The following is a 25,990-nucleotide window of genomic DNA, read 5'->3' as shown; positions in this document are numbered from 1 at the left end:
CAGCAAGGGCCAGCCAGCCCCATCAGCACCTCCAGTGCCCTGGGGATCCTCTCCATCCTCGGGGTGTCCCAGCACAGCCCCAGCACCCCCACAGTGTGCAAAGACAGACCCTCAGGCCACAGTCAGCTATCTCAGGTCAGCACACCCACACTCCTGTCATCCTCCACCAGTTCATTAATTAACGCCGAGATAAGGGCGGGAGACGTGGCCCGGGGCAGGAGGAGGCAAAGAGAGACTGGAGAGAGAGCTTGGAGACCTGGAGAGCAAAGAGGGAGATGCAGAGGGATGGGGAGAGGGCACAGAGGCAGAGGGGGCAGAGAGTAAACATGGGGAGAGATACAGCAGACCCAGCTGAGAGTGAGCACAGAGACAAGAGAGGGATGGCAAAGAAGCACAGAGAGGCACAGAGAGAGCAGAGAGTGAGGACAGAGCAGAGACAGACAGCAGAGGCACAGGCTGGGAGCAGAGAGGCACAGAGATGGGGGACTGAGGCAGCAGAGAGGCAGCCACAGGGAGAAAAGAGGGGTGAAGGAGAGAATTCGGAGCTAACACACACACAGAGGGCACGGAGGCACAAAGAGGGAGCTGAGAGGCAGAGAACATGAAGAGACCACATCCTGCTACCCACCTCTTCTCTTGGGGCAAGGGGAACCAGCTGCCCTCCTGCTGCCCCAGAACCCCAATCCCCTCTGCTCCTTCTGCCCTACATCCCAGCCCATCCCACGGCAAACCTGCCAGACACACACTTCAGCCCTGACCCGTGCCCTCAGCTCTGGTGTGCCCCTGCCTGGCACCCCACAACTCCCTCCTCACCCCTCCCAGGGACTCTCTGCAGCCTTGGTGTCCTTCCAGCCCCTGCTGCTGCTCTCCATCCTTGCCCCATCACACAGGAGCCGCTGCTTACCAAGGATTACAACACTTTTTATTCCCACGCAGCCGTTTCACAGAGTACAAACACAAGACAAGACACCAACACCGACAGCCCCCCCACACCCACCAGCACCCCAAGGCTGCTCCCCACTCTTCCACCAGGCACCCCAATGCTGCCCTGTGCCCGCAGACCCCAACCCTGCTCTGACCCTCAACCCTTGTGCACCACGCAAACACGGCAGGGAATTCCATCCCTCCTTCTTCTGACTCTTGTTCCTGCCCACCAGAAAGCACCTCTTTCCAAGTATTGGCACCAGCTTGTCACCACCAAGCACAGTGCCAAGATTTCCAGACCCCCATGGATGAGTTTGGCTCTCTGAACCAAACCTCAGCACCGCCTCTGCTCCGGAGAGTCAGAGGGTGACACGGTCCCAGGGTGTCACAACATCCAGTGATGGCAGTGCACTGCTCTGGCCATGACCTGTGCCCCCACACCTACCTCTGGTTGAGTCTGTGAGCTCATAAGACCCTGGTGGCAGCTCCCAAGGACAGTGGAGACCCACAGCTGTCCATGTGAGGGGACAGCGCGCGCTCCATCCTGTCCCACGCTACCGACAGCGGCATGGGCCACCTACAGTGCACCCCACAAGGGAGAGCCCAGGGAAAAGCTGCAAAACCCCTCGAGTCCACATCAACGATGGAAAGCTGCAAAAAAACCCCAAACCCCAGTCCCACATCAGTGCTGGCGATCATCCAGCTCTGTCTCGCCGTTGCTGCCGCTGCGCCGGCCGCGTGTCCCCTTCACGTCCGGGTCCGCATCCCATCGCTCTCCAGGTCACGTCCCTTTGCCTCCTCGCAGCGTGGCCGGGTTGGCAGCAGCGTGGCCACTGCGGGGGGGGCTGTCTCCTACCCTACAAAGACTCAGGCTGACGCGAGAACAGTTTTTGGCTGGGCGGCGGGGCCGTGCCTACGAGGTCAGGTGCCGTGGAGCTGAGCGCAGCCACAGGCACAGCTGGGCTGCCAGCAGCAGGGTCACTCGGGCACGGTGCTCCCCTGAAGAGCTGGAGGCTGCCAACACAACAAGACCCACATGAGCTGGGGCTCCAGCACACATGCAGCAGGTGCCTGTCTCCCAGGTGCCCCTCAAATCACACCAGTCTGGTGCCCACCCAAATGCCCGACCTCACTGCTGGGCCCCCAGACTCTGCCCATGGTGTTTACCCCACCCTGCACCATGCAGGTACCATCACCTCCCTTGCAGCTGCCTGCCCGCTCTTCAGAACCTGCCAGCAGTGGCCCCACAGCCCTCAGGTGACAGGGACGGCACACATCTGGCTCCCTGCCCTCCACACCCCTCCTGTCTGCAACGCATCACATGTCCCAGCCACCTTCCCCACACTGCTCGTCCCACAGCCCCTCGGTTTGGGGGTGGCAGTTCCCTGCTGTGCCCACCCTGACCCCGGTACTTGCCCCTGCAGCTCTTGCCGTCCCCTTGCAGTGTCCCTGTCACACAGCTGCACAAAGGCCCGTCCGCCCGGCTCGTGCAGATCTGCTCACAGCCTCCGTTGTCCTCGCACCAGTCCGATCCTGGGCACATAGAGCAAAGGGGGACACCTGAGCCACGCTCCCAGATCCCTGATCCTTGGCTGCCAGAGGCTGGGATGGCAGAAATCCGCCCCCAGCCTTCCCTGGGGTCCCACACTTACGCTTCCTCCTGATCGGCCCCACTGAGAGGATCTGCTCCTTGGACTCCTCGGTGAAGGCACTGGCCATCCTCGTGTGCTGAGGGCAGTTCTATTCGGGGATAAACACCATCTCTGTCACCCTCAGCCTCTGCCCGGGCCCCCTCTGTGCCCCTCCAGCTGTCCCAGCTCCCAAAGGGACCCTGCAACCAGGCTCAGAGAGCACAGGTCCTAAGGTGAGCTGCCCGTGATGGAGCATCTCCTCCCCATGCCTTGAGGGACACACAACCCTCCCATCTCACCCCTAGGACTACATCTCTGGTCACCTCTCTGATGCCACATCAACAGGGCTCACTGCACTCTGGAAGAGCCCTTCAAATCAAGCAATCCACCCCTCTGCTCTCGCCCCACTCACGATTTTGCAGGAGTATTTCTCGGAGTCGCAGAGGGACACGGCGCAGTGCAGGTGAACCTCGTCGTAGTCGCCGATGAACTTGAAGACGGTGACGTGGAAGCGACAGGTCAGTGACACCCCGTTCTCCTCTATGCCGATGGTGTTGTCCTTCATGTTTTGGCACCTGTGCAAAGCACTGATGCTCAGCACCACCCTCCTGTGACTGCCACCCTCCCTCAAGGGGTCTCTGCCCCATAAGGTCCCTCACCCCAGGTACCACAGTGGGGTGCTTAGACCCTGCCATGGCTTGTCTATGGTGTCATGCCCTGCCTCTGTCACCTCTCTGGCATTCCCAGCTTGTACTCCCACTTCCCAAAATGCCTGTGCCATGATCCATATTCCCTCATCTGCTGCGAACAGGAGTCGCCCACAGCATTGTTGACACAAGGAAGGTGCTTCTCCCTGCACCGGGTGCTCTGTCACACGCAGGGCTTCTGGCTGTGTCTACACCGAGCAAATTAACTCCTGCTCTAACAACACTGCTCCTCACCCTTTCCAGATTTTGACCATCTCATCGGCCAAAAGGTCCTTGTCCCAGCTGATGCCACCACCCTTCGAGCACCAAGAGACACCATGAAAACCATCGGGGCTCGTGGTCACTCACCCTCCCTCGATGATGAAGTAGCGCAGTTTGTCGTTGCTGTCCCGCGAGGGAGTGGCGTAGCACTTGTTCAGCATCAGGATCAAGTGGTTGGAGTCAGCCCCCACCACAAAGACCCCCACGTAGAGCACGTCCCGGGTGGTGAGCACCACCTCGCCCTGCCGGTACGGGTGCTTGTAGGATGAGTTCTTGTACAGGGCCATCTTGGTGGTGAAGCTCCCTTCCTGCGTCGGCACCGTCAGGTTAATCACGCTAACGATGGCAAAAAGAATACTGGCTCAGATGAAGGAAAGGTCATGAACCCCAAAATTGCTGCCTTGCTTCAGAACCAGCACTGCCTCACCCATCTGTGCAATGGGCCCTGCTCCTACCTGAGCATCGGCCGCACCACTGAATCCAGGGAGATCTTGATGTCCAGCTCATAGGCACAGGAAAACTCCACGTTGATGGTCCTGTCCCGGGTGATGATGTTGCCCGTGTTGTTGGCGCTCTCGATCCACACCGTGTTCTTGTACACTATGTGAGTGCTGTTGGACTGCAGAGGGAGCACAGGGCACTGCTTAATTCCAGCTGTCCCTGCTTCCCTGCTCCTGATGAGCACCTATAAACGAGCTGTGTGACAAGGGCCCTGCTGCTCCTCCACCTCTGGCCAGAAAGGGCTTGGAATTGTATCCTTATTCTACAAAACCTTCCTCTGTTCTCCTTGACCCCCAGCCCATTAAAGCACCTCCCAAGCATCACTTGCACTGACCTGCCCCAACCCTGGACTGTCCCACACTCCCAGCCCTGCATGCCCCACATCCCAGCTCACCTGCACCAGGTTGCCACAGTTGCCTTTGGTGTTGTTGATCTGGAAGGAGATGAAGTCCTCCCCCTCGATGCCGGGGCAGTGGCGGTCGTTGACCCGCACGCCCTCACGCTCAAAGCCCAGCTGGAACAGTTTGCACTTGGAAATGGACACCTCCATTTGGGCGGCCTTGCAGGTCACCTCCGCATCAATGATGTCGTGGGTGGCTAGAGGAGGAGATGAGACAACTTCAGATCACCACAAATGGCCCACTGACATTTCTCTCCACCACCAGAAATGGGCTGGGATCTTCTCCTGTGGTGTGCCCTGCCCATCCTACATCCCTGCTGCTCAAAGTGTTCCCAAAACAGAGATGCCCATAATGTGCACCCCAGAAAAGCTGTTCCCTGCTCTCTGCTTCCCTCCTGAACTGTGCATGGTCAGGAAAACCTGTCCTGGCAGAGGTCACAGCCCTCAGCATGTCCTTTCCCAAAGCCCCAGTGGCACGATGGCCCAACATGGAGCTCGGCACTGATCCCACAGCCAGGAGCAGGGGACTCCCTGTTCCCACAGGGCCAGGAGCAGAGGACTCACTGTTCCCGTAGGGCGGGGGCTCGATGCAGCCGCACAGCTCGCCGCCGTTGTCCAGCTCGCAGGTGCGGTTGGGGCAGTCGGCACCCACGCAGGGATCTTCCACCACTCCTGCTAAACAGCACAAGACACAGCACAAACACAACCTTTACCCTCAGACTGCCGAGCAGCCACCTCCAGCCCCTCTCCCCAGTAGGACATGGTTCCCCTCGACCTGGACAGCCCCAGTTCTCTTACAGCAATTCTCCTTCTCGATCCACTCGGTGCCCAGGATGCCGAAGGTCCGGCAGGCCTCTCCGTAGGCAGCCAGCGAGCCGCACAGCTGGACCTTCTTGTGGTTGTAGCAGCCATCCAGAAAGCAGGACTCGTAAAAGGGCAGTGGGTCCAGGAGGCCGTAGCAGGGCTGGAAGAAGCCCTTCATGTCGGTCAGCTTCAGGCAGTAGCTGTCACTCTGCAGCTGCTGGATCTGGACGTTGTCACACGAGGCGGCGTATTGCGAGTACTGCAGCTCGTTGCAGCTGTGGGCACCGGACACGTCGTGGGGGCTCCTTTCATGGCCAGCCCTGCTCCCATTCCCACTCCCACCTGGTGGGAAAGGGTTGTCTGTCCACTCACCTCTTCTGCATGCCATTGGTTTTCCAGCTCTGTGCCAGCACCACGCTGCTGACGGCCGGCTTGCCCCGCAGCGTGGCGTAGTCGTCGGTGGGGTCGCCGTTGAAGTTGCCACAGAGGCCGCACACCTTGTTCTGCAGCCGCTCGCCGATGGTGATTTTGATGACGTTGAAGCCGTTGTAGCGGATCTGGATGTCGGGGCTGGAGTCGATGACCAGGAAGCCCTCCTGGCTGAAGATCTTGGTGGACAGCCCCGTGACAAAGGGGATGCTCACGTGGCTTCCGTTCACCTGGCGCAAGAGAAGACACAAAGCTGACGTCCCTCCCATATCCTCTGCCCACAGATGAGGGTGAGCCACTCGTAAATGATTCCATGGCTGCTCCCCACTATCCCAGCTGTGAAAACATCGAGAGTTCCCTGGGGCCCTAGTGGAGACCACTGTGCAGCCTGGACTGCCATCCCCTATTCCCTCCCCGCCCACCTCTGGAGGGGCCAGACACCCATGATGAGACCTCACCTTGACAGTGTTCCTGTCACTGATAAGGATCTGCTCCTCGTTGATGTAGAAGTACACAGGGGAGATAATGGTGAGGTTGGGCGAGGACCACTTGTCGAAGTTGATGATGAGCTGGAAGGAGAAGTCGGGCAGCTTCTGGCAGATGGTGGAGAGGACGAAGGCGCAGTTGGCGGGGAAGCGCAGGAAGGCGCCGTCGAAGGTGCGGAAGACGCCACCGCCGGCCGCCAGGCAGAAGGAGCTGCGGGTGCTGAAGCAGCCGCGGACGCCGTTGCGCAGCGCGCACTCCTCGTCCGACTTGCAGTGCCGGGGGTCGCACTGGATCAGGTTGCGCCGGAAGCAGCGGCACCGCCGGGTGCAGTCCCCGTTCCAGAAGAGCTGCTTGGGCTGAAAGAGGGACCCATCACCGGCTGTCCCATCGCCCTCCAAGGATGTTTGGGACAAGGTTTACAGCCCTCTGTCACACGATAAGGAACAGCAGGCAACAAGGGCAGAGGAAAATGTGCAAAGAACGCGCTGGCAGCTTGCACCTCCCTTGCAACATTGCTGCTACCCACACTCACCTTTGCACTGCCACCGCAACCTCCCTCACCTCTTCTGCGCGCACAAAAACCACAGTGCTAAAAATACCTCCTTGGCCTCTTTCCTGCACTCTGCCAGCCACCAACCCATCTGCAAGGAGCCCCATTTGACAGTAGCCCGATACTGGCTCCTCATGGAGCAAAGGCACCTTCCACAGAACAGTTGCACTGGCACAAAATACAACCCACTAAAACATGAGCAACGCTGTAAGCACAGCACTCTGCTGCATCAAACTCCTCAGTGACATGCAGCAGCTACGAAAAAGCAAATTTCATGTGAAACAGTAAATTTACCATGTGTGGAATACCTAGAACAATGTGATCATAGAGTGCTGGACTTTGGCATTCATCAAAGAGTCTTCCCAGTCACCAGCCTTTCCTCCATCCCACCTCCACCAGTGCCCTCCTGTGCTTGACACTCAGGTCACCTTCAACCAACAACTGCTTGATGGGTTTTTTGGATAGAAAGACTCCCTGTGCAGCACACCATGCAAGGACATCCCTCTCCTCTCTAGCCCTGCAACCAGCCCAGCCTGACTGTCATCCCCGCTCAAACTCTGCCCAGAAATATCATCCAGACGGAGGGAGCAAGCCCCGAGAGCCGCGTACCTCGTAGTATTTGCCATCGGAGTAGCAGCCACAGTTGTGGGGCAGGATGCAGCTCTTGCCATTGAGGACGTAGCCAGGGTCACACTGACAGCCCTCCACGCAGTAGTGGCTGCAGTCGCTCTTCAGCCGGATGGCGGCACATCGGGGCTGGCACAGGGACACGCAGCTCTCGTAGTGGCTGTTGGGGGGACAGCTGACAGCTGAGCAGGGGACAAAACAGACACAGATTAGCTCCATGGACAAAACCAACCTGGCTCCCCACCAGGGACTGACTCAGACCTGTCCTGCATGGTGCCAGTCTGTGGCCTCACCACCCTGCGAGAGCGGGGCCCCTGAGCCATGAGCTTGCTTGTTAGAAGGGAAGAACAACACAAATTTAATTTTCAGTCTCGTTAGCAAAGACAATTACTTCCCATCTGATTTGCCAGACAGATTGGCTGCCAGGGAGGCATGCAGTCCCCATCCTCAGGAGCCTGATTGAACAGCACAGCGTCATCTTATTGACAAGGTGCTGCAGCTTCATTAGAGCAAACACGTCCTGCTGGCTCTGAGGCTGACTAATACAACCCCTGGTTAACAACGGGGGGATTGCTGATTCCTTCTGAGCTTGAGGCTTCTCCTTTTCCATCCCTGTTCCTGCTGTACCACATGCAGTTTGTAACAACTCCAAGAGACTTCACCCACCTCACCCAGCAACTGTGGGAGGGGTTGGCTGCCAGGCCATCAGCCTCCCCCTCCCTGGCACCCCAGGAAAAGAAGGGTGGCACTTACAGCATGAGGTGAAGTTCCTCCAGCCAGTGATGGCAATGCCCTGAGTCTGGCACGTGCTGGCATAGTTCTGCAGCCAGCTGCAGGCTGTCTGCATGGCTCCCCCATCCACACACGTGTCGAAGAGGCAGTTCTTGTAGAAGAAGCCAGGGCTGATCTTGCTGTGGCACTTGGCAAAGACGCCACTTTGGCTGGGGATGAGGCTGCAGAGCTGCTGGGGCTTCCAGAAGCCTTCCACCTTGCCGCAGGCCGGGCAGCGGTCGCCGCAGCCCACGCGGCAGAACGCGTCCCTCTTGGCCCAGCTCTGCACGAAGTCACTGATGCTGGTGGCCGGTGTCCCCCCCGCGGCCACCAGGTCGTCCTCGGGGTTGCCGTTGTAGCGGCCGCAGAGGCCGTAGGTGAGGTTCTGGAAGCCCCGTGGGATGGTGACAGACAGGAAGGTCTTCCAGTCATACACCACCTTCAAGCCGAAGTCGGTCTCCACCACGATGTGGAAGCCAAAGGCAAAGATGTTCACTTTGCCCTGGCCCAGTTTCAGGGGCAGGTAGAGACGCTCGTTGTTGATCTGCAGGGAGGAAACAAGGCACACTGTGAGTGGGAATCATGGTGGGAGCTTCCTCAGAAGGACACAAATGAGGGCGTCTCAGCATTCCCAGAGCACGGCCCCTGCTGACCTCGCCTCCACACCCAAAACAAGGCAGCCGAAACAGAAACCCCCTCCAAAAGCTGTGCCTGGCAGCACCCTAGGACGAGCCCAAGCATGACCTGACCCCCAGAAAACCTTGCAGGCCACATCTAGGGAATTGCTCCGCAGTTTGGGAGTCACACCTGCAGAAATAACCGCAGCCCTCATGGTCCTGCACTCACCAGCACGGTGTACTTGTAGGCACGGTGGATGACGATGTTGTAATTAAAGACCTCCACTTCGACCTGTTTCACCCACAGGGCCAGAGAGGTGTCCCGATCCTCGTTCTTGGCCGTGACAGTGAACGCTGGGAACGTATCTGAGCGCTCCACCATGGGCCGGGAGATGGTGGTGCACAGCACCAGCTCACAGCTGCTCTGGAAGTCGAAGGAGTAGCCATCAAAAGTCAGGTAGTGCCCGTAGCCCGAGATGATGCAGGAGGCGTCGGTGCGGACGTGGCAGTAGTAGAGGCCGTTCTCCTCCAGGCAGTACTCGTCGTCCTTGCACGACACGTTCTCGCAGTACACGCTGTTGTCTGAGCCGTTGCAGTAGCACAGGAAGTGGCAGGAGATGTCCATCCAGAAGGTCTGGTTGGTGGCCAGCTGCCGGCCCTCGAAGTTGCAGCCGCACTCGCGGCGGGGGATGCAGCGGGTGCCGCGCAGGGCGAAGCCCTCGTCGCACTGGCAGCCCTCCGAGCAGGTGTCCCTGCACACGGGGCCCGAGGCCAGGCTCTCGCAGGTCTCCACGCAGCTCATGCACTCCTCGAAGTGGCTGTTCTCCGGGCAGGAGAGAGCTGCAGGGCCGGCAAACACAGAGCCTGAGCCCCCAGCTCCGACAGCACAGGGTGAGGAACAGGCAAAAAGCAGGTGGTGACCGATTCAGGGGGGAAAAGGGGAAACAGTCCCAGCATTTTGTGGCCACTGGCTCATCCCATTCCCTTTGCAGCCCCTTCTCCCCTCAGCCATCACCCCCCTCACATCTCAGCCCTGTCCTGCCATGTGCCAAATGATGCCTTCTCCTGTTATTTCCCAAACAAACACCTTCCTGAACACTCTGAGGCAGAGACAGGCACAGCCTTCCCACCACCTACTTCCACACTCGGGATTTTTCACATTTGCTTCTGAATTGTGAGTGTTCTCCCATCCACGGCAAGTTTACAGTGGCAGCTAAAACCCAGTGTTATTCAAATTATCCTCTGGTGGTGGCGTACAGCACCGCCAGACACCATCTGTGGCGCCAGAACGCTCCTACAGTGCACCATAAAACTTCTGCTGCCTCCTGAAATGCCACCCTGAAACCACTTCCCTGGGAAATCTGTCTCTGCTGGCACCAGAAACTACTGCCTGTGATTCCAGCATCTCGCACGAAAAGCTGCTCCGCCTCTGCGCGCCCACAAATCCCCAACAAAAAGTCTCTGCCTAGGTCTGGTGGGTTCCAAACCCCCTTCTCCCCATCCTGGGTGATGAAAAGCTTTGGTGGACTCACGGCAGAAGCTGTGGCTCCTCCACTGGCCGATGTCCACGTCGGCGTTCTTGCAGGCACTGGCGTAGCGTGCCACCGAGTCACACAGCTCCGACACGTTGCCCCCACTCTGGCACAGGCGGAAGAGACATGTCCTGTAGTAGGCTGAGACATTGACCACGCTGTGACACTCCAGGAAGGAGCTGTTGGTGGGGTCGTTGATGATGCCGCAGCTGGAGCGGCTCCTGTAGGACTTGAGCAGCTCCGAGTCGTTGTTGCAAGCCATGAGCAGGTCCCCACACTCCCCGTTGCAGATCTCGTCGAAGGTGGTCCAGCTCTCCAGGAAGAGCTCCAGGTTGTCCGTGAACTTGCCCTTGGGCAGGCTGAATTCGTCGCTGGAGTTGTCGTTGAAGAGGCCGCAGAGGCCGCCGGTGCAGTTGAAGTAGGAGGTGGAGAGGCGGATCTCCAGGAGGCCAGAGTCATAGTAGCTGATGGCCAGGAGCCCCTCAGACTCCATCACGGTGCTGTTGTCAGTCTGGTAGATTTCCAGGCGGCCAGAGGGGTGGAAATAGGGCAGCCCCACATCATAACCATTCACCTACAAGGAACAAGGTCGAGAGGCTTCAGGAAGGGTGATGTGGCTTTGCCCAACCACACCCTGCACGTTAAACACTTTCTGACCCATACCCACCCTCCAAGGCCCAGAGCCTCCTCTGAGTGAGGGCATGCAGCTGTATCTTTGCTTTTTGCCCCACAAAAAGCAATTTTTCTTCCAGGGCAAAAACAATTTGCAGGAGAAGGAGGAGGCAGGAAAGCCTCCTCAGCAAACAGGAGGAGCAGTGCTGTGGCAACAACTTCACAGGCACCTCAAGGGCCTCCGTGTCATGGCTCAAGTGCCACTGTGGTGTCCACAGCCACAGATCCATGAGCTCTTCTTCACTGGATCACAGCACAAGCCACCACCTCCCAGCCCATCCCTAGGCCGCACTTTTACCTTAATGTCTGACAGCCTGGTGCCTGCAATCTTCACCTCTTGGCCGGCCGCCTGGACCCGCACAACGCGCGGCCCGTTGGGAGCGGAGCCGGCCTTCTTCTGGCTGATGTCCACCTCGATGAAGTCCGGCCTCTCTGGGCAGGTCTTGAGCAGCGTGTAGGACTGTTCCAGCGGGTAGGGGAAGGTGATGCCATCAAAGGTCTGCAGCACCTGGTCCTGCCCCACCAAACACACGGTCTCCCGCTTTGGGTAGCACCCCCGGTAGCCGTTCTCGATGGTGCAGATCTCTCCCTCGGGGCAGGTGGTGTTGAAGCACCTGGCCTCCCTGCCAGGCTCGCAGCGGCACTGCACAGTGCAGTCTGGTGACGCCCAGAAGGACTCCCCGATGGCGTAGTAGCGGCCGTTCACGTCACAGCCGCAGCCCTGGACGGGGACGCAGCGGTCGGCACTGAGGACATGGCCCTCGGGGCACTCGCAGCCCTCGGTGCAGGGGGAGGTGCAGGCCAGCGGGGCCGTGAGGTCCGAGCAGGTGGCAGGGCAGCTGCTGGCACACACCGAGTACTGGCTGAGCTCTGGGCACTGCACGGCTGCCACTGTGGGAGCAGAGGGGTGACAAACAGAAGGACCGTGTTATGGCACAATTCAGGATCAGCTGCCACCTTCTCACTGGCCACAGCAGAGACAACACAGAGGGACCCGTGACCCCCTCAGTGGTAGGACTGGCCCCTCCATTTCCTTCCTAGGCCTCCCTGGCCGGTCCTGGGCTTCTCCAAAATAGCCCCAGAACCACTGAGCCACCCAGAGCTATTTAAGGCTGCAAGGATGGTGGACTGACCAAGCAGTCCCCATTCCAGTCCAGCCTCCAACTCTCCTCATGGCAGCTGATGATCTCCAGGACAACATGGAGCTTCCACCTCATGCCTGGCTTGTGCCACACTTTTGCTGGAGCAAGGGTGTGATGCCACGGAGAGGAGGGACCGATCAGTTCCCTCCCGACACCCTCCACTTCAGGCAATTCCTTCCCTTGGATTTCCTCCCCCTCCTGTCACGCACTCCTGGGCACACAAGCAAACCCCGGCACCGCTCCCCTCCTCGCAAACACTCACCGCATCCCGTCTGGCTCCGCCACTCTCCCACCGAGATGCCCAGGGCCTGGCACACGGCAGCGTACGCCTGGATGGCCTGGCACAGCCCAGTGCCATTGTCCCTGGCGCTGCAGAGGTCGTAGACACAGCTGTGCACGAAGGCTGTGGGGTCCACAACGGAGCCACACTCCCAGAGGGGCCCCCCGCTCTTGTTGATGAAGCCGCAGTACTCGGGGGTGAAATACAGAGCCTCAGTGGCGGGGTCGCAGAGGCTGCAGTTCTCCAGGCAGCCCGTGGAGCACCTGCGCTCGGGATGTGGCACCTGCCAGCTCTCGCCCAGCTCTGGCACGGACGTGGCCACCCTCCCGTCCGAGCGCAGGATGTCATCCTCCGGGTCTTTGTTGTAATTGCCGCACAGCCCGCACGTGGCATTGATGTACGAGCCCGGCACGGACACGGAGGCGTAGTGCTGTCCGTCGTAGGTCACCAGCAGGCCGAAGTCAGTCTCCAGGGCGGTGGACAGGCCACTTTGGTAGACCTTGATTGCACCCAGTTCCAGGGAGATGGGTAGGGACACCACCAGGTCGTCCACCTGCGGGGACAACACCCGGCGGCTGAGCCAGCGCGTGGAACAGCAGAGCCCTCGTGCTGGGACACAGACAGGACAGTCCTGTTGTGGGGTTTTGGGATGGGGACACGCACAGAGGGCCAGCCATTGGGAAGCCACAGGCATTTCCTGTGCCCCGTGCCTATCCCCAGGACCCACGAGGCCCAGAAGTGCCATCCCACGCTCTCCAGGTTGCCAGCGCGGTCCTGCTGCCGCCCCAGAGGAGCCGACCTGGCAAGTTCCCTGCTTCCAGCAGAGCTCTTACCTTTGCCTTCCCAAAGCCGCCCTTGGGGAGAACAATCTTGTGCGAGTAGACCTCCACAAAAATATCCCTCAGCCAGGAGACGGAGGAGCCGCCTCGGTTCTCATTCTTGGCCTCCACGTTGAAGTAGGGCAGCTGGGAGCCTGGCCAGCACTGCCTGGCGAGGAGGTAGGAGCAGGAACCCTGGAAGTGAAAGAGGAAGCCGTCGAAGGTGTGGTAATGTGGATCTCCGAACACCACGCAGGTGCTGCTCTCCACCGGCACGCACTGGAAGAATTTGGTCTTCGTCTCACACGCCTCGAAGGGGCCACAAGCCATGTCCTGGCAGAGGATCTCATTGTTGAAGTCCAGGCAGCGGCACTTGGTGGTGCAGTTGGCGTTGTCCCAAAAGATCTCCCCTTGACGGAGAAACTGTCCTAGAAAGACAGAAAGGGAAAAACCCACGCTACATCACTTCTTGAAACAGAAACACGCTCTGAGTGCACCCTCGGGGGGGTCTGCTGCTCCTGTGATGGGGACCACCACCACCGTGTCCTGCTGCTGGGCTTCTCAGCTGCTTTGTTTGTGCAAACTCCCAGCAAGAGCCGCTCATCAAACCCCAAGCTCCATTTCCAATGGGTGGTGCATCCTCTTCGAGTCCTACCCACGCCACGAGTCCCTGGAATGCTGCGAGTGCTGTCACAAATCCGGGGTCAGTGCTGCAACAAGCAGGCTGGAAAACTTGAAGGCTGTTCCACACATTTTGGACACCCACCACTCTGGCTCTTCTTCAGTATTGCAGGGCACAAGAGGCATTTGTGCTGTTTTCCCAAAGGAAAAGCCCCATTTGGAGGCGCCTTCCAGCACTTTTGCTGCACTTGCAGCATCCTCCAGCCTTGCTGCCATTTCCATGATTCCCCTGCTCACACAACTGTGCTGGTCAGAAAGTCACTCTGTCATCAGCAGCCCCAGGAGCAATTTATTCCCATTCAGGAAGAGCTCGTAGTAATTACAACACCAAAGAGCTGTTGACAAGCAACTTCCACCCCACACACGAGCCCCAGCGGGAGCGCCGAGTGATCGCACAGCCCCAGACGGAGCAGACGTGTTACACCACCAGAGAGGAGCGGGTTTGGCTGGTGACAGACAGGAGAGGCTGGGAGAAGGCTGGAGAACAAGGATGGCAAGTCCCCGTGAGGGATTCTGTCCCCTCCATCTGGCCATCTTTCACACTCCTCCGGCGCGTGGCTTCTGCCGTGCGCTGCCTGAGTTTACCTCTCCTAAACTTTTTGTTCTCTTCCCTGCCTCCTACAAAAAAAATATGCTATTTTCTGCTTCCCCGCAACAAATGTCTCCTCTTGGCAAGGCCCACGCTCCAACCATCCTGGCGTGGGGAATTTGGGAAAGGGGTGTCATTCGGATCCAACACCTCGTGCTGTGTCTCCTCTCGTGGAGGGCAATCAGCCATTCGCTGTGAAATTTAAATCCAGTGGCGGGATCTACTCGTGTTCCTCTTGTCACCTGCAAAGCTGAGACTGGTTTCCAGTTTCTCTTCAAAGTCCAGCCTTTCCTCCTGGGGTCAGCAGCTGGAAAATGCTGGAGCAGCTGGACCCAAAACTCTGCTGGAGCTGCAAGAGCCTTGGAGTCTCGTGGACCTTCAGTACCATCCTAAACTAGGACATAAAGAAGCCACATGACTCCAGTGTCCGTCAGCAAATGACAATCCACTCTTGCTGGAAAGACTCCTGGAGCACAGTGGATGCTCCTGACAGTTTTATTTGTCAAATGGAAATGCAATAATCTTTCAGCAGCAGAGTCCCTGTGCAGCCACTGTGTGCATCGATTAATCCCTTTATGGCCCCGCGCTGTCAGGGACACAGGCACAGACTCTGTAACTGCTGCAGACACACGGCATTTGTCCTGCCTGGAAAACCTGCTATTCCTCCTGCAGAAACGAGGGAAATGGCACCACAAGATCAGCTTCCCTAATTTATGGGCAGCAGGAAATTGCTGTCCCCGGGTCTTTCCTGTTGCCACCAATTATCGCAGGAACTCGGAGATGTGCACGGACTGAACCCTCTCTTGTGTTTCTGTCCCTGCAGCTGCAGCTCGTGGGGATGCCTTGGCAAAAGCACAGATCATGCAGCACCCCAACAGCAGCACCTTTTGCTACACTGCACCCCAAAATCTGGGGACAAGCAATGCCATTTCTGCCTTACCTCTCAGGCTGCAGCCGTTGGCCGGGTCTATTTCTCTGCCATCTATTTTGAAAGCCCAGCGCCCAGGGACGTTTACGTTGGTTGTTTCCTCAATATTGACAATGTCTGGGGTTCTGGAGCCTGGGATGCTGAAAAAGTTGGTGAGATTTCCACCATTGAAGCCAGCCTAAACCAGAGAGAGAGAGAGAGAGCAAATTCCATCACCCATCTTGGCAACGGGAAAGCAAGGCTGCATTTCCTCACTTCTCTGTTCCCTGCTGAGTGCATCTTCTTTAGTTTTAACAGCTCTTTTTGGAGATTTCTGCTTTCAGATAGCCTGAATTTCTTTTTTTCAGGTGGTTTGGATGTGAGTGAAAAGCTAAACAGGCACTACAAGCAGAAGGGATGTGTATTTACAGATTTATGTTTGTACAGACACATGTCTGTATATACATATAGATCTGAGGCTGTGTGAATTGAGTGGCCAAAATAAAGTCAGGGAGCAATGTAGGGAGATTCCCCTTATTCAGGAATGTCCCCCTCTCCTCAGGCAGAGGGACTGGCTGTGGCACTGCTGCCACCACCAAATTTTGGAGTGCTCATCCCACCATGCCCAGCAGTTCAGTGCAAGGCCAGTTCTAGGCCTGAGCAAGCACGGCCACCTTGGGAAAAGCCATAGGCAGTCATCCAAGAGCCCAGCAGAGGTGGGGATGCGGGAGCAGGAGCCTCACCTGTGCCATCACCCCGCCGAGACCAGTGAGGGGGTCCCCTCCGCTGGCCGTGCCCGTGGTCCAGCTGATTTCGTGGTAGTTAAACAAGGCAAAGGACGACACCCCGTCTGTGATCAGGACAGCCTGGAACGTGTTCACCTGTGCAAAACCACGGGCACATTCACAAGGTGATACTGCTTTTCTCCTGCCCTTCTGCCACATTGTCTGGCCTGGGTGAGCCTCACAGTGAAGACCAGAAGGGGAACGAGACCCCAAAATCCGCTTGTTCTTGCTGCCACAGCTGCAGCAGCTCCCATTCCTGCTCCTTCCTCCACCTGGGAGCGTGTGAGGACGATCTCAGATCCAAGGGAACACCAATAGATGGCAGCATGAGAATAAGCTCACGGGGAAGGAGCAGCGGGCAGGATCTGGGTGGTTGTGATCTGTTATCTCCCATTACTCCACCTTAGCTTTATTCCTGCATTATCTTTCCCTGTTCCCTTCCACGTTCATATCCTACAACGCTGCTGAGGGTGGATTCCATCCAAGCCAGCCGTGTATATCCTGCACTTTGCTGGCTGCCAAATCCCCTCCCTACCTGCTCAATCCGCTGCTCGTGTTCTTCCTTTCACTTGAAATGACTCTGCATTTCCAGCCCCACACACTCCAGGCACACTCCAGCCTGGAATCCAGCTGGGAAGAGCCGAGCTTCCCTTTTAGGGCTGTGCAGAAAGACAGAAGCAGCTCCTTCTCCCCCTCTATCCCCGCAGATGAAGCAGCAGAGCTCCTCACTGGGAACTCAGTCAGTCCCTTCTCTCAGCTCCCTGCATTTTCCTGTCCTTCCCATCCCTGCCCTGGGACCACGCCATGAGAACAGCTCCTCCTGCCTCTGAGCAAGCAGGATTTTAGCAGGGCACAGAGTGTGGGCTGCCTCTCTTTTAATTAATCTAGAGCAACCTTTCGAGCCTGGCTACCTGGGCACTGCCCACTGGGGAGGAAGCCACAGCCACAGAAACAATTCCCAGGTGATTGGGAAAGCCCATGGATCGAACCATCTCCCACTGGGAAGCACCAAGGCTTATCCTGCCAGGAGCCCTGAGCACTGCAAGCAGTCGGTGGCTGCTGGAGGGAGGGAGGGGAGGGCTGGGGGTCACTTTGCACCACATCCCATCCCCTTGGAGCAAACCCACTGGCCCTGAGGATGCCTTAGAGGGGAGCCCAGGGCTGCTCCCGCTGCCTGCACGCTGCAGGGATGTCACTTCCAAGGCACATTCGGCCCCTGCCAGGAGAAATCTCGAACATGGAGGTGAAGCAGCTCTGGGAGCTGTCACGAGAGAGACAGAGGTGGGCAGAGCTGCCTCTCAGCAGCTGCACATGGCACAGTTCACACCCGGGCAGGCAGGGCAGGGAGCTACAGCAGAGCCACTTCCACCCCTCATCCTTTCCTTGGGATTCTTTCTCCCGTTCCTGGTTTCCTCCTGCTCACCTTTGCCGAGCCTTTGGCTGTGCTGGGAGATCACAAACATGTCACACATAAAGGCAGTGGCACTTGGAGAGTGCCACAACAGCTTTTCCACACAGCAACGAACCCTGCTCTGCTCTGGGAGGGTGGCAGGAGATGAATCTTACACCTGGATCTCCTCGAGAGGAGAAATTCCATCAACCCCCAAAATTCCCCTCTTTGGAGCTCCTGCCCATGGAGCACCCTCTCTGTCCAACCAGGCCCTCAGGAAATGAACCCATTTGCTCAGGTGACATCTCCAGGCAGCAGCTGCAGCCTCCCCGAGGCCACATTCCCAAAATGGTTTTCTGCAGCTTTTCTGCATTGCGATGAAATTCCTGCTTAAGTTGCATGGTGCTATTTCCTTGTGCCAACTCCAGGCCCTGGCTGCTGCTGAGCAGGAAGGCTGCTCTGTAACAAAATAAATTGCATTGTGTTGCAAATGTAATTCTTCAGGCAATACACGGATCTCTATATTGCTGGCTGTCTGGAAATATATATATATATAAAAATATATAAATGTGGGGTTTTTCTGCAAGTGCTGCCAGGACTGGCAAAAAATATGCATCAAATCTCAAGCTTCTCTAGCTGAACTGTTTATCAGAGCCAACTCCTCGAGACAGAAGCAGCTGGGTTTTGGCACTCACAGCACACAGGCTAATCCTGAACAATCCAGACAATAGCTGGGATCCCTCACTTGCTGTTCAAGAATGGGTTGGATGAGGCTTGGAGCAACCTGGTCTAGTGGAAGGTGTCCCTGAGGTGATCTTTTCCAACCCAAACCACTCTGATTCTATCTTCACCCCAAGCTCCAGCACGGACCTCCCGCCATCAGCTGCAGTCACAGCTCACAAATTCACCAGATATTTAAAGCTGTCCATGCCCTGACAAACACCGCCCTGCCATCCCCCTCCTGTGAGATACAGCTCACACACTGATGGCCATGTGACACAGCCACGCTGTTGGTGTGACTCTGATCAGCGTGATCAGTCTCCCGTGCAGGCAAGGAGCTGCCATCAGAAATATCTGCATTTGTATGCAAGAAGCGCATTATGATCAAGGCAAAAAGCCCTAATTGGTGTCAGAGCCTTGCTTAGATCCACTGCCTACAAACACTGCGGAGGAGATGCTTTCCCTGGAGATCCAAAGCAGGGAGCGAGGCTCGTACAGGCTCCCAGGGGAGAGAATGAAAGGGCCGCGCTGCTCCTCTGCCCAGAAGGGAAGTGAGCAGCAGGAACACAACGTGTCTCACTCAATTTCACACACGAACGATGGGACAAGACACGAAATACACCCGTGAGGAGCACAGCTCTTACCGGCGTCGTGCTGCTTCCCCCGTAGAACGTCACCTCCTCCCAGGTGACGATGAAGACCCAGAGGGCAGAGAAGGAGGCCATGTCCCTGAAGTGCCTGCGGATGTCCCTGGAGGCTCTGCGGAGCAGCTCTGGCTCCGTGCTCTCCCTGTAGTAGATCTCCCCGCGGATGCCGTTGTGCACGTCCGCCCAGAAGGGCGCCACGAAGGCGCGGCCGTCGGTCAGCGGGAAGGCCTCCGGCGTGAACTGGCTGACCAGGGCGTTGAAGGAGATCACGCCGTTGTTGTTGACCTGCGTGGAGACCCCCACTCTGTCTGAGCAAAGGTGGTTTAGCAGAATAAATCAGCACAGAGCTGCTGGTTTGTCAGGAAATGTGGGGTTGGAGGGTTTGGGTTTATACACAGACAGAGGGTGAGCAGCCCAACCTTCTGGGCACAGATTCACTTCATCCTACCCATGGTGGCCAAGGGTTGGTGCAGGAAGCCCCAAAGGCAGGACAAAAGCCTGAAAAGTCTTCAAAATAGGGTTCTGCAGGACAACACAGGAAAGGCACCCATCAGAGCAGGATGGCACCCAAATCTACTGAGACACTGCCGTGGGCCCCTGGGGTCACTCAGCCTTTGGAGAGCAGCTCTGCAGCACTGAGGGGTGTGGATGGTGATGACACAGGTGGCTGCATGGAACAAAACTGCCTTTGGCTTCGTCATCTGTGGCAGATCCTGGGGCTCCCCGAGAGCAGGGAGGTGCCACCTCAGCCTCCCCAGAGTCTGCTAAAGGTGCTCCCCAAAACAACATCGTGGCAAAGCGTGGGCAGCAAATGGCTCTGCTGCCCTGGATGCTGGGATTCCCCACCACACAAGGGCTTGAAATGGGATTCCTGCTGTGCCCGTGCTGCTGTGCACAAATACAAACTGGGGAACGGATGGGGCTTTGCCTCTCTTCTGATCCCACAGTGACCACAAGACTTGGGATGTGGCACAGTCACGCTGACTTAGGCCCTGTCTAAGGTTTAGGTGAGCTCAGGTGACCCCTCTCAGCCCAGCCCTGGTGTCCCCTTAGCCAGGCTTTTTGGGAACAGCAGCAGCCTGTCCTTCTCCTGGGCACCCATAAAACTCTTGCCCTTTTTCCCCCCCTGCAGGTCCTGCATGTTCTTGTTTCTTGTCATGGAGCAGGAATAATGTCCCTGGTGTCAAGCCCTTCGCTTTGCTGTGCCATTTAATCACCCACAGAGAAAATTTATTGCCTTTTAGATTCCTTTCCCATGAACATTATCCCATTAAATATACCTTTGACTTTCTTAATCATAAAACCTATCAGTTCATGAAATCTAAGAACTTGTCAGGTAGCTGCTAATAAATCTTCCAATTCCTGATGACAGGCAGAGCGTGTTTAAAATGCAGCCAATAATGGCAAGGAAAAGGATGAAGGGAAGATCTGCTTTCTCCACTTACATAAATGCTTCTGTACGGGGCTCCAAAAAAGATGAATGGCACAGAGATCTTGATTTCAGGTGAGCTCCCATCATCGACTTTGGGGGTTTTGGTGTCGTTCTGCCAGAATGGATACAGGCTTGCCATGCTGTGAGCTGGAAGGAGAGGGAGAAGAGTCCTCAGGGCAGTGTCAGGACAGCCCTGACTTCAGAGAGGCCACAGGAAAACAGCACCAAACCCAAAGGGTGTTTGAAGCCAGGGCAGAGCTGCTGGCTGGGGGACTGGCTTTAGGACAGGCTCTGGGACAGGCTCAGGAGAAAAAGCAACATCCAGGTTAGTCAGGGCACAGCAAAGTGACCACAGGATGCACCAGAGCTGCGCTTCTGCCTCCCCTGGGACTGTGCCCAAGTCATACCCCCTAAGTCTTTTCTTCACACGAGGACAACAGGTCCATCCCTGCTCCAGGACGGGCAGGACTGGCTGTTCCACGTGGTGAGGTGCTCAGGAGAGCAAACAGCCCCAGTTCCAGCCCCAGAGCCACGTTCCTGGCAGTGCCCACCTTCCTCCTGACTGTTTTCCCCCTGCCGGGGCTCCTGGCCTGGGGAACAGCCTGAGGGGTCACAACTGCTCCAACATTTCCCGACAAAATTCAGCTTCCTGATAAAAGGCACTGCCAGTAACATAATTGTCTCTCCCAGAAGTGCTTCAGAAGATGGTTTTGACACATTTCAGCCGCTGCTTTTCTACCAGCCTAAAACCCATCAGCCTGAGGCACCAGCAGCCGCTTCAGGCCCCAGGGAACACGTCCCCTCCTGTCCCAGCCGCTGCCAGACCTCCGCTGTCATTTCATGTCCTGTTCCTCCAGCCAGCTCCTCACAGAGCAAAAGGGGATTTCTCTGGGTTTGCCTCCCCCTTCTCCCCTCTTTGATGTAGGAAAGCCTCACGACATTCAATCTGGGCTGACAGAGCCCCAGGCTCGGAACAATCCCGGCTCTGTTCACCTGGATTCAGGACATTTCCGGGGATTTCATTTCCTGGGCCCTACCCTGAGCTCTTGAGGGGCCTCCAGCCGAGGCCAGCTTGCTCTGTGTTCCCATGGACAGGGAAGGGGCTCTCCTTGATGCCCAACCCTGAGGATGCTCCATGCTGGGCATTAAGGAGTCACTGACTGACCCTTCACAGGCTCCAAATTTCCCTGGGGAAAGGGAGATTAGGGGAAATCTGTCCTAACCCATCCTGATTTCCTAGGACACTTGTGTGACCTGAGTGCCCTGCTGGACATCAAGGGAGGTGGCATTGACAGTGTCCAAACCACAGCTCTGTTTCCACAGACAGATCCAAAGGGCCACTGCCAAATTCCTCCTGCCAGGCAGTAAAAGAAATCATTTCACAGCTGTTACACACCTGATGAGTTATCACAGCCAGGGCACAGCTACAAGACATGGATTTTATTCACTTTTTAAACAGGAAGCTCAGCAGACACTCCTCAACTCTTCTTCAGCTCTACCGGTGCCACACCACCACACCTGCTCAGCAGCCCTAACACAGACATTTCCCAAACTCCTGCTTCCTCTGGAATGCTCTGGGTGCACACACAGCCATATAAATGATAAACAAAAGCACCCCTTAGGATTCTCAGTCCCTCCATCCCTATGGGAAACACTCAGTTCACCCTGCTTGTTGCTCTTGCTCCAGCCAAGGAGCTGGGGGTGTTTCTCAAGCCCTCTGGGGTTGTTTCCCAGCCCTCTGGGGTCATTTTCCAAGCCCTCTGGGCTCTCTGGGCACAGCCCAGCTGGGGAATGTTTTCCTGATGAGGGATACTCACCTCTCTGCCAGGCTGTTATCACCAAAAGGGCCACCCAGGCTCCCAGAAATGATCTCTTGTTCATCCTACAGGAAGGAGACAAACCCAGCCATGCATCACATTGGTAGGAAAACACATCCTTGAGGCGATTCCCAACTGCTGCCGACACGGGGATGTTTCAGGGCTGGAGGTCCCTCACCTACCAGGCAGCACTGAAATGCTGTCCCATGGATTGGTGTGAGGAGAATTCCCTGGTGATAAGAGCGAATCACCTGTAGTGCCAGAGGGAGCCCAGAACCTCCTGGAAGAGCTCATTTCATGCTGAAAATAAATAAAGCCACGGCTCTCCATGGGCTCTCTATTCTCCTGAGGGTTCAGGAGCAATGTCCTGATCCACTTAGTGCAGGGATGGCCACTCCTGGCTGATCCCAGAGGGAGCAGCTCTGCTCCAGACAGGAGACCTGTGATGTGCTCTCGTGGTCCAGGGGCTTCAACTGCAGCTAATCCTCTGCCCTGGCTGCCACCACAACCATCGCTCAGGGGGCTGGATGAGCATGGAAGGAGCACATTTTACACAGCTGGGCAGCTCCTTGCACAGGAATCAATGAGAGAGAGAGAGCAGATACAAAAAGGAAGCGAAATCCTGTGCCAGCTCTAATTCCTTCTGTGCCTAATGCAATTTGTTACTCGTTATAAATCCAATAGAAAATATTGCTCAAACACCTGCTTTGGTTTCTTCGCCCGTCAATTCCGCTCGTGCCGCACGGGCACGGCTCAGGGAGAGCTCCCAGGAAGGTCTGGGGTGCTCCCAGCGTGCTGGGGAAAGATGTGGCCAGCTTCCCACACCAACTGTGTGCATTATGCCCAGCCTGGGTGTCAACAGCAGCCTCCCCACCTTCCCAGCTTTAAAAACCTCCCTACAAAACCCAGCGTCTCTGTGTGCTCTCCCCATGGATCTGGTTTTATGGAATGCGTGGATCAACAGATCCAGCTCCTTCTAAGGACACTCACAGGGCACAGGATTACATCCCATCATCTCTCCCACATCACTCCCACTTGATTCCCATTTCCTGGGAAGTTTGGAACACAGTGGAAGGGAAGTTCTTCGCTCACACCAATGCGACCGCATTCCCCATGGGGAAAGTTCATTCCACCAAGGAAAAGTTTTAGCACATTCCCTGTCTTGGAAAGGTGAAAAGAGAGCGACAGAATTTTGTGTAGATTGTAAATCCGAGTCACTGCAAGGAGAGACCAGGCAGAGAGCGGCCAGTGGGGACGGCAGCAGTGCGAGGACAGGAGCGGAACTGGAGGGACAGTGAAGAACAGATTATTTAACACATCCCATCCAAAACTACAAATTTTTAGGTATGGAAGAAAAGAATTACCAACCTGTTTCGTAGGCTAGAGGAGCGACCAGCTCTGAAATTTTAGACCAGTCTTGGTAGAGCAGGGTGAAATCCTATGTCAATGGAGAATGCATGCCCGTCCTCCCGTGCCAATTATTGCTGACGACTGAAACGATGGCTCAGTCCTTTGCTCTCCCAATTGAAAACTCCGTTTTCCTCAAGGCTCTTCCAGGGCTGGAGCAGTGTTGAGTTGCAATCACAACTGTTGTTCCTCTATTGATAACCAGCAGGCTAATCTGGAGATCAGATTCTGGCCTGGAGAAGGAGAGAAGCCTCTTTCTTCCCCAAAAGCTCACCCCCTTCAGGTGGATTCAGATGGAAATGCCAGCGAGACAGAGCTGGGCTCGCAGCTCTGCTGCTCAGGGAACAGAAAACCCAACCCTCGGAAGAATTGAGCCCCTTCCTCCTTTGTGTAAAGGGGGAAAAAAAGCCCATCTGTATAAAGTTACAGGATTAGCATTAAACAGTGCTAGGCTTAAAGCGCCGTTCAAAGGCGCTGCCCTGGACTTTCAATGGAGCTGCTTTCACATCCAAGTCTTGCTTTTACAGGTGGAGAAGGAAAAACTCACCCAAGAGAGGGCTTCCTTGCTGTTCCCATTCCCACCCTCTCTGGAAGAACTGGTGGTAGTGGGGAGTTTCACTGGGGGACTGCTGTGAGCGTTACGATCCTTTTCACTCGTACAATTGCAGTTTCCACAGGGATTTTCCCTGCCTCTGGCATCTGGGCTGGCCACAGCTCTTCATTTGAGCCCAAAATGTACCCCAAAAATGATTTCAACTGCTTTGAGCTGGTTCATATCCATGTTGGATGAGAGGGAGAGCTGGAGCAGCAGCCGAAGGGTGAAGGATTCCCCAGCAGAGCCACATTAGAGCTGATTTTTCAGCCTGCAGCAAGGCTCAGGTCAGACAGGCACTGCTCCACCCCAGCAGTGGGAAAACAGCCTGGCCTTGGCTGATTTTCCCTTCTGACATTTTGGGTGGGGGCCTTTTACTCCCTATTTTCCCTGCTAGGAGGTCTTTATTCCTTTTGCGCTCCTCACCCTGTGTCAGGAACAGAGAGGAGACAGGAATGCCAGCAGCCCAACAAGAAACCCAGACTTTTTCCCCTGGGTGCTCCTGGCAGTGTGTTCAGCAAGTTTCCCCCAAAAAGCTGTCTCTTACCTCAGCAGTCTCTTTTAGCACATCAGGGCACCAGGCAGCTCGCTGCCTCCACAGCAAATCCCGGAATTTGCTTTCCCTCCATCCTCCAAGCAGGAATCTTTCATTTTAAAATTTATTCTTAAATTTTTAAAAATTTATTTTAAATTTTTTAAATTCATTTTTTACCCTTTTCTAAGTCAACAGCTATTTTAGGAGGGCAGGGGGATATCAGCACTGACTGATATTCCAGGGGCAGATTACTTCCAGCCCGCACCCCGGCTCTTCCCTTCCCTCCCATACATTTTAAACACGACCAGCTCCAGGAAAATCAATTGACTCTCCTCATTCTGTTTTGTAGCACAGAGAAAACTGGTGAAAATAGGTTTCCCTCTGCTCCTTTGTCAGTTTAATATTCTGGTCCTGTTTGTCCTCGGCGAGTGTACACTGATGAAGTTTGATTAGGTTTCACCAGCTCTTTGGGGAAGACTTTGTCTTCCAGCCTATCTTCTTCTGGCAGGGGATGTTCCCATCATGCAGTGCTGAACACATTGGAGCCCAACAACCAAACACTTCTTTTTTTTTTTTTTTTTTTTTTTTTTTTTAAATTCTTCTAGGAGAAAACTTCCTCCCATGCCTGACCTGAAGGAAAAACAAGCACTCAAAGATGCCACAAGGGCTTCTGTGGCTGCGTGACCTTGGCACAGCAGCCACAGGCAGTGCCCTGTCTCGTTCCCATCTCAAGGACCTGGCACAGCCCATGGGAGATGCCCTGGCAATGGATTTACCCAGGAGATGTTTCCCATCCAGAGGGGCATCTCCCTCCTCCTGCCTCCTCCTGCCTCCCCCAGGGTTGTTTGGTGCAGGCCATGAGGCTGAAATTTGTTTTAACCCCAAGGCCAGTCCCAATGAGGAGAGAGAGCGAGCTCGAGCTTTATTCCTCACCTGCAAGTGGGGATGAGTCCCAGTCATGGGGAAATACAGCCCAGGAGAGGAATAGGCCTTCAGCTCTGTGACTTCTCCTTTTGACAGGTGGCACCTTGCACAGGTGAGGTGGCTGTGCCCAAGCTCATGGACAGACAACACAAAAAAATCCTGGCAGTTTTCACTCACACCTTTGGGGCGACAGCAGGAAACATTTTTGCTTCAGGGGACACCAAAGTGCAAAGCTCAGGACACTGGGGTTTTTTTGTGTAAAAACTTACGTAAGTTTATTGAACTGATCCAAACCAATGACCTATTTTGGCCTGAATTCCACCGCTAAGTCTGCGAGCAAACCAAAGGCAAATCGTGGGAGCGGGACGTGTATCCCCCGTGAGAGAAACCAGGATAAAAAACCAGATGGACT

General features: G+C 56.0%; 1 protein-coding gene across 1 annotated transcript; it reads right to left on the bottom strand.

Annotated features, from left to right (window-relative positions):
* Window positions 1–900: 900 nt before the first annotated feature.
* Window positions 901–25,733, bottom strand: TECTA (tectorin alpha). Its single transcript, XM_039564877.1, has 24 exons — window positions 23,489–25,733; window positions 22,121–22,185; window positions 20,317–20,450; window positions 18,869–19,156; window positions 16,073–16,210; window positions 15,363–15,528; window positions 13,168–13,580; window positions 12,317–12,887; window positions 11,211–11,803; window positions 10,241–10,814; window positions 8,938–9,548; window positions 8,074–8,635; window positions 7,303–7,502; window positions 6,116–6,499; window positions 5,601–5,887; window positions 5,223–5,503; window positions 4,989–5,099; window positions 4,419–4,621; window positions 3,979–4,142; window positions 3,611–3,859; window positions 2,968–3,130; window positions 2,577–2,664; window positions 2,341–2,457; window positions 901–1,938 (listed from the first exon to the last, which is right to left on the bottom strand). The coding sequence occupies exons 2-24, from the start codon at window positions 22,182–22,184 to the stop codon at window positions 1,838–1,840; spliced, it is 6,462 nt and encodes a 2,153-aa protein (XP_039420811.1). The 5' UTR covers window position 22,185; window positions 23,489–25,733; the 3' UTR covers window positions 901–1,837.
* Between the last annotated feature and the right edge of the window lie 257 nt (window positions 25,734–25,990).

This window comes from Corvus cornix, chromosome 24 (assembly GCF_000738735.6).
Source record: "Corvus cornix cornix isolate S_Up_H32 chromosome 24, ASM73873v5, whole genome shotgun sequence".
NCBI lineage: Eukaryota > Metazoa > Chordata > Aves > Passeriformes > Corvidae > Corvus > Corvus cornix.
Note: the sequence above shows the minus strand (reverse complement) of the source record. Positions and strands in the feature narration are given on the sequence as shown.

Coding starts and splice junctions, on each gene's coding strand:
- TECTA (XM_039564877.1), bottom strand. CDS start 22,184: ATGAACAAGAGATCATTTCTGGGAGCCTGGGTGGCCCTTTTGGTGATA. Junction 12,888..13,167: donor GCGGCTTTGGGAAGGCAAAG/GTAAGAGCTCTG, acceptor TTGTCCCCGCAG/GTGGACGACCTGGTGGTGTC. Junction 5,504..5,600: donor ACCAATGGCATGCAGAAGAG/GTGAGTGGACAG, acceptor CGGTGCCCACAG/CTGCAACGAGCTGCAGTACT.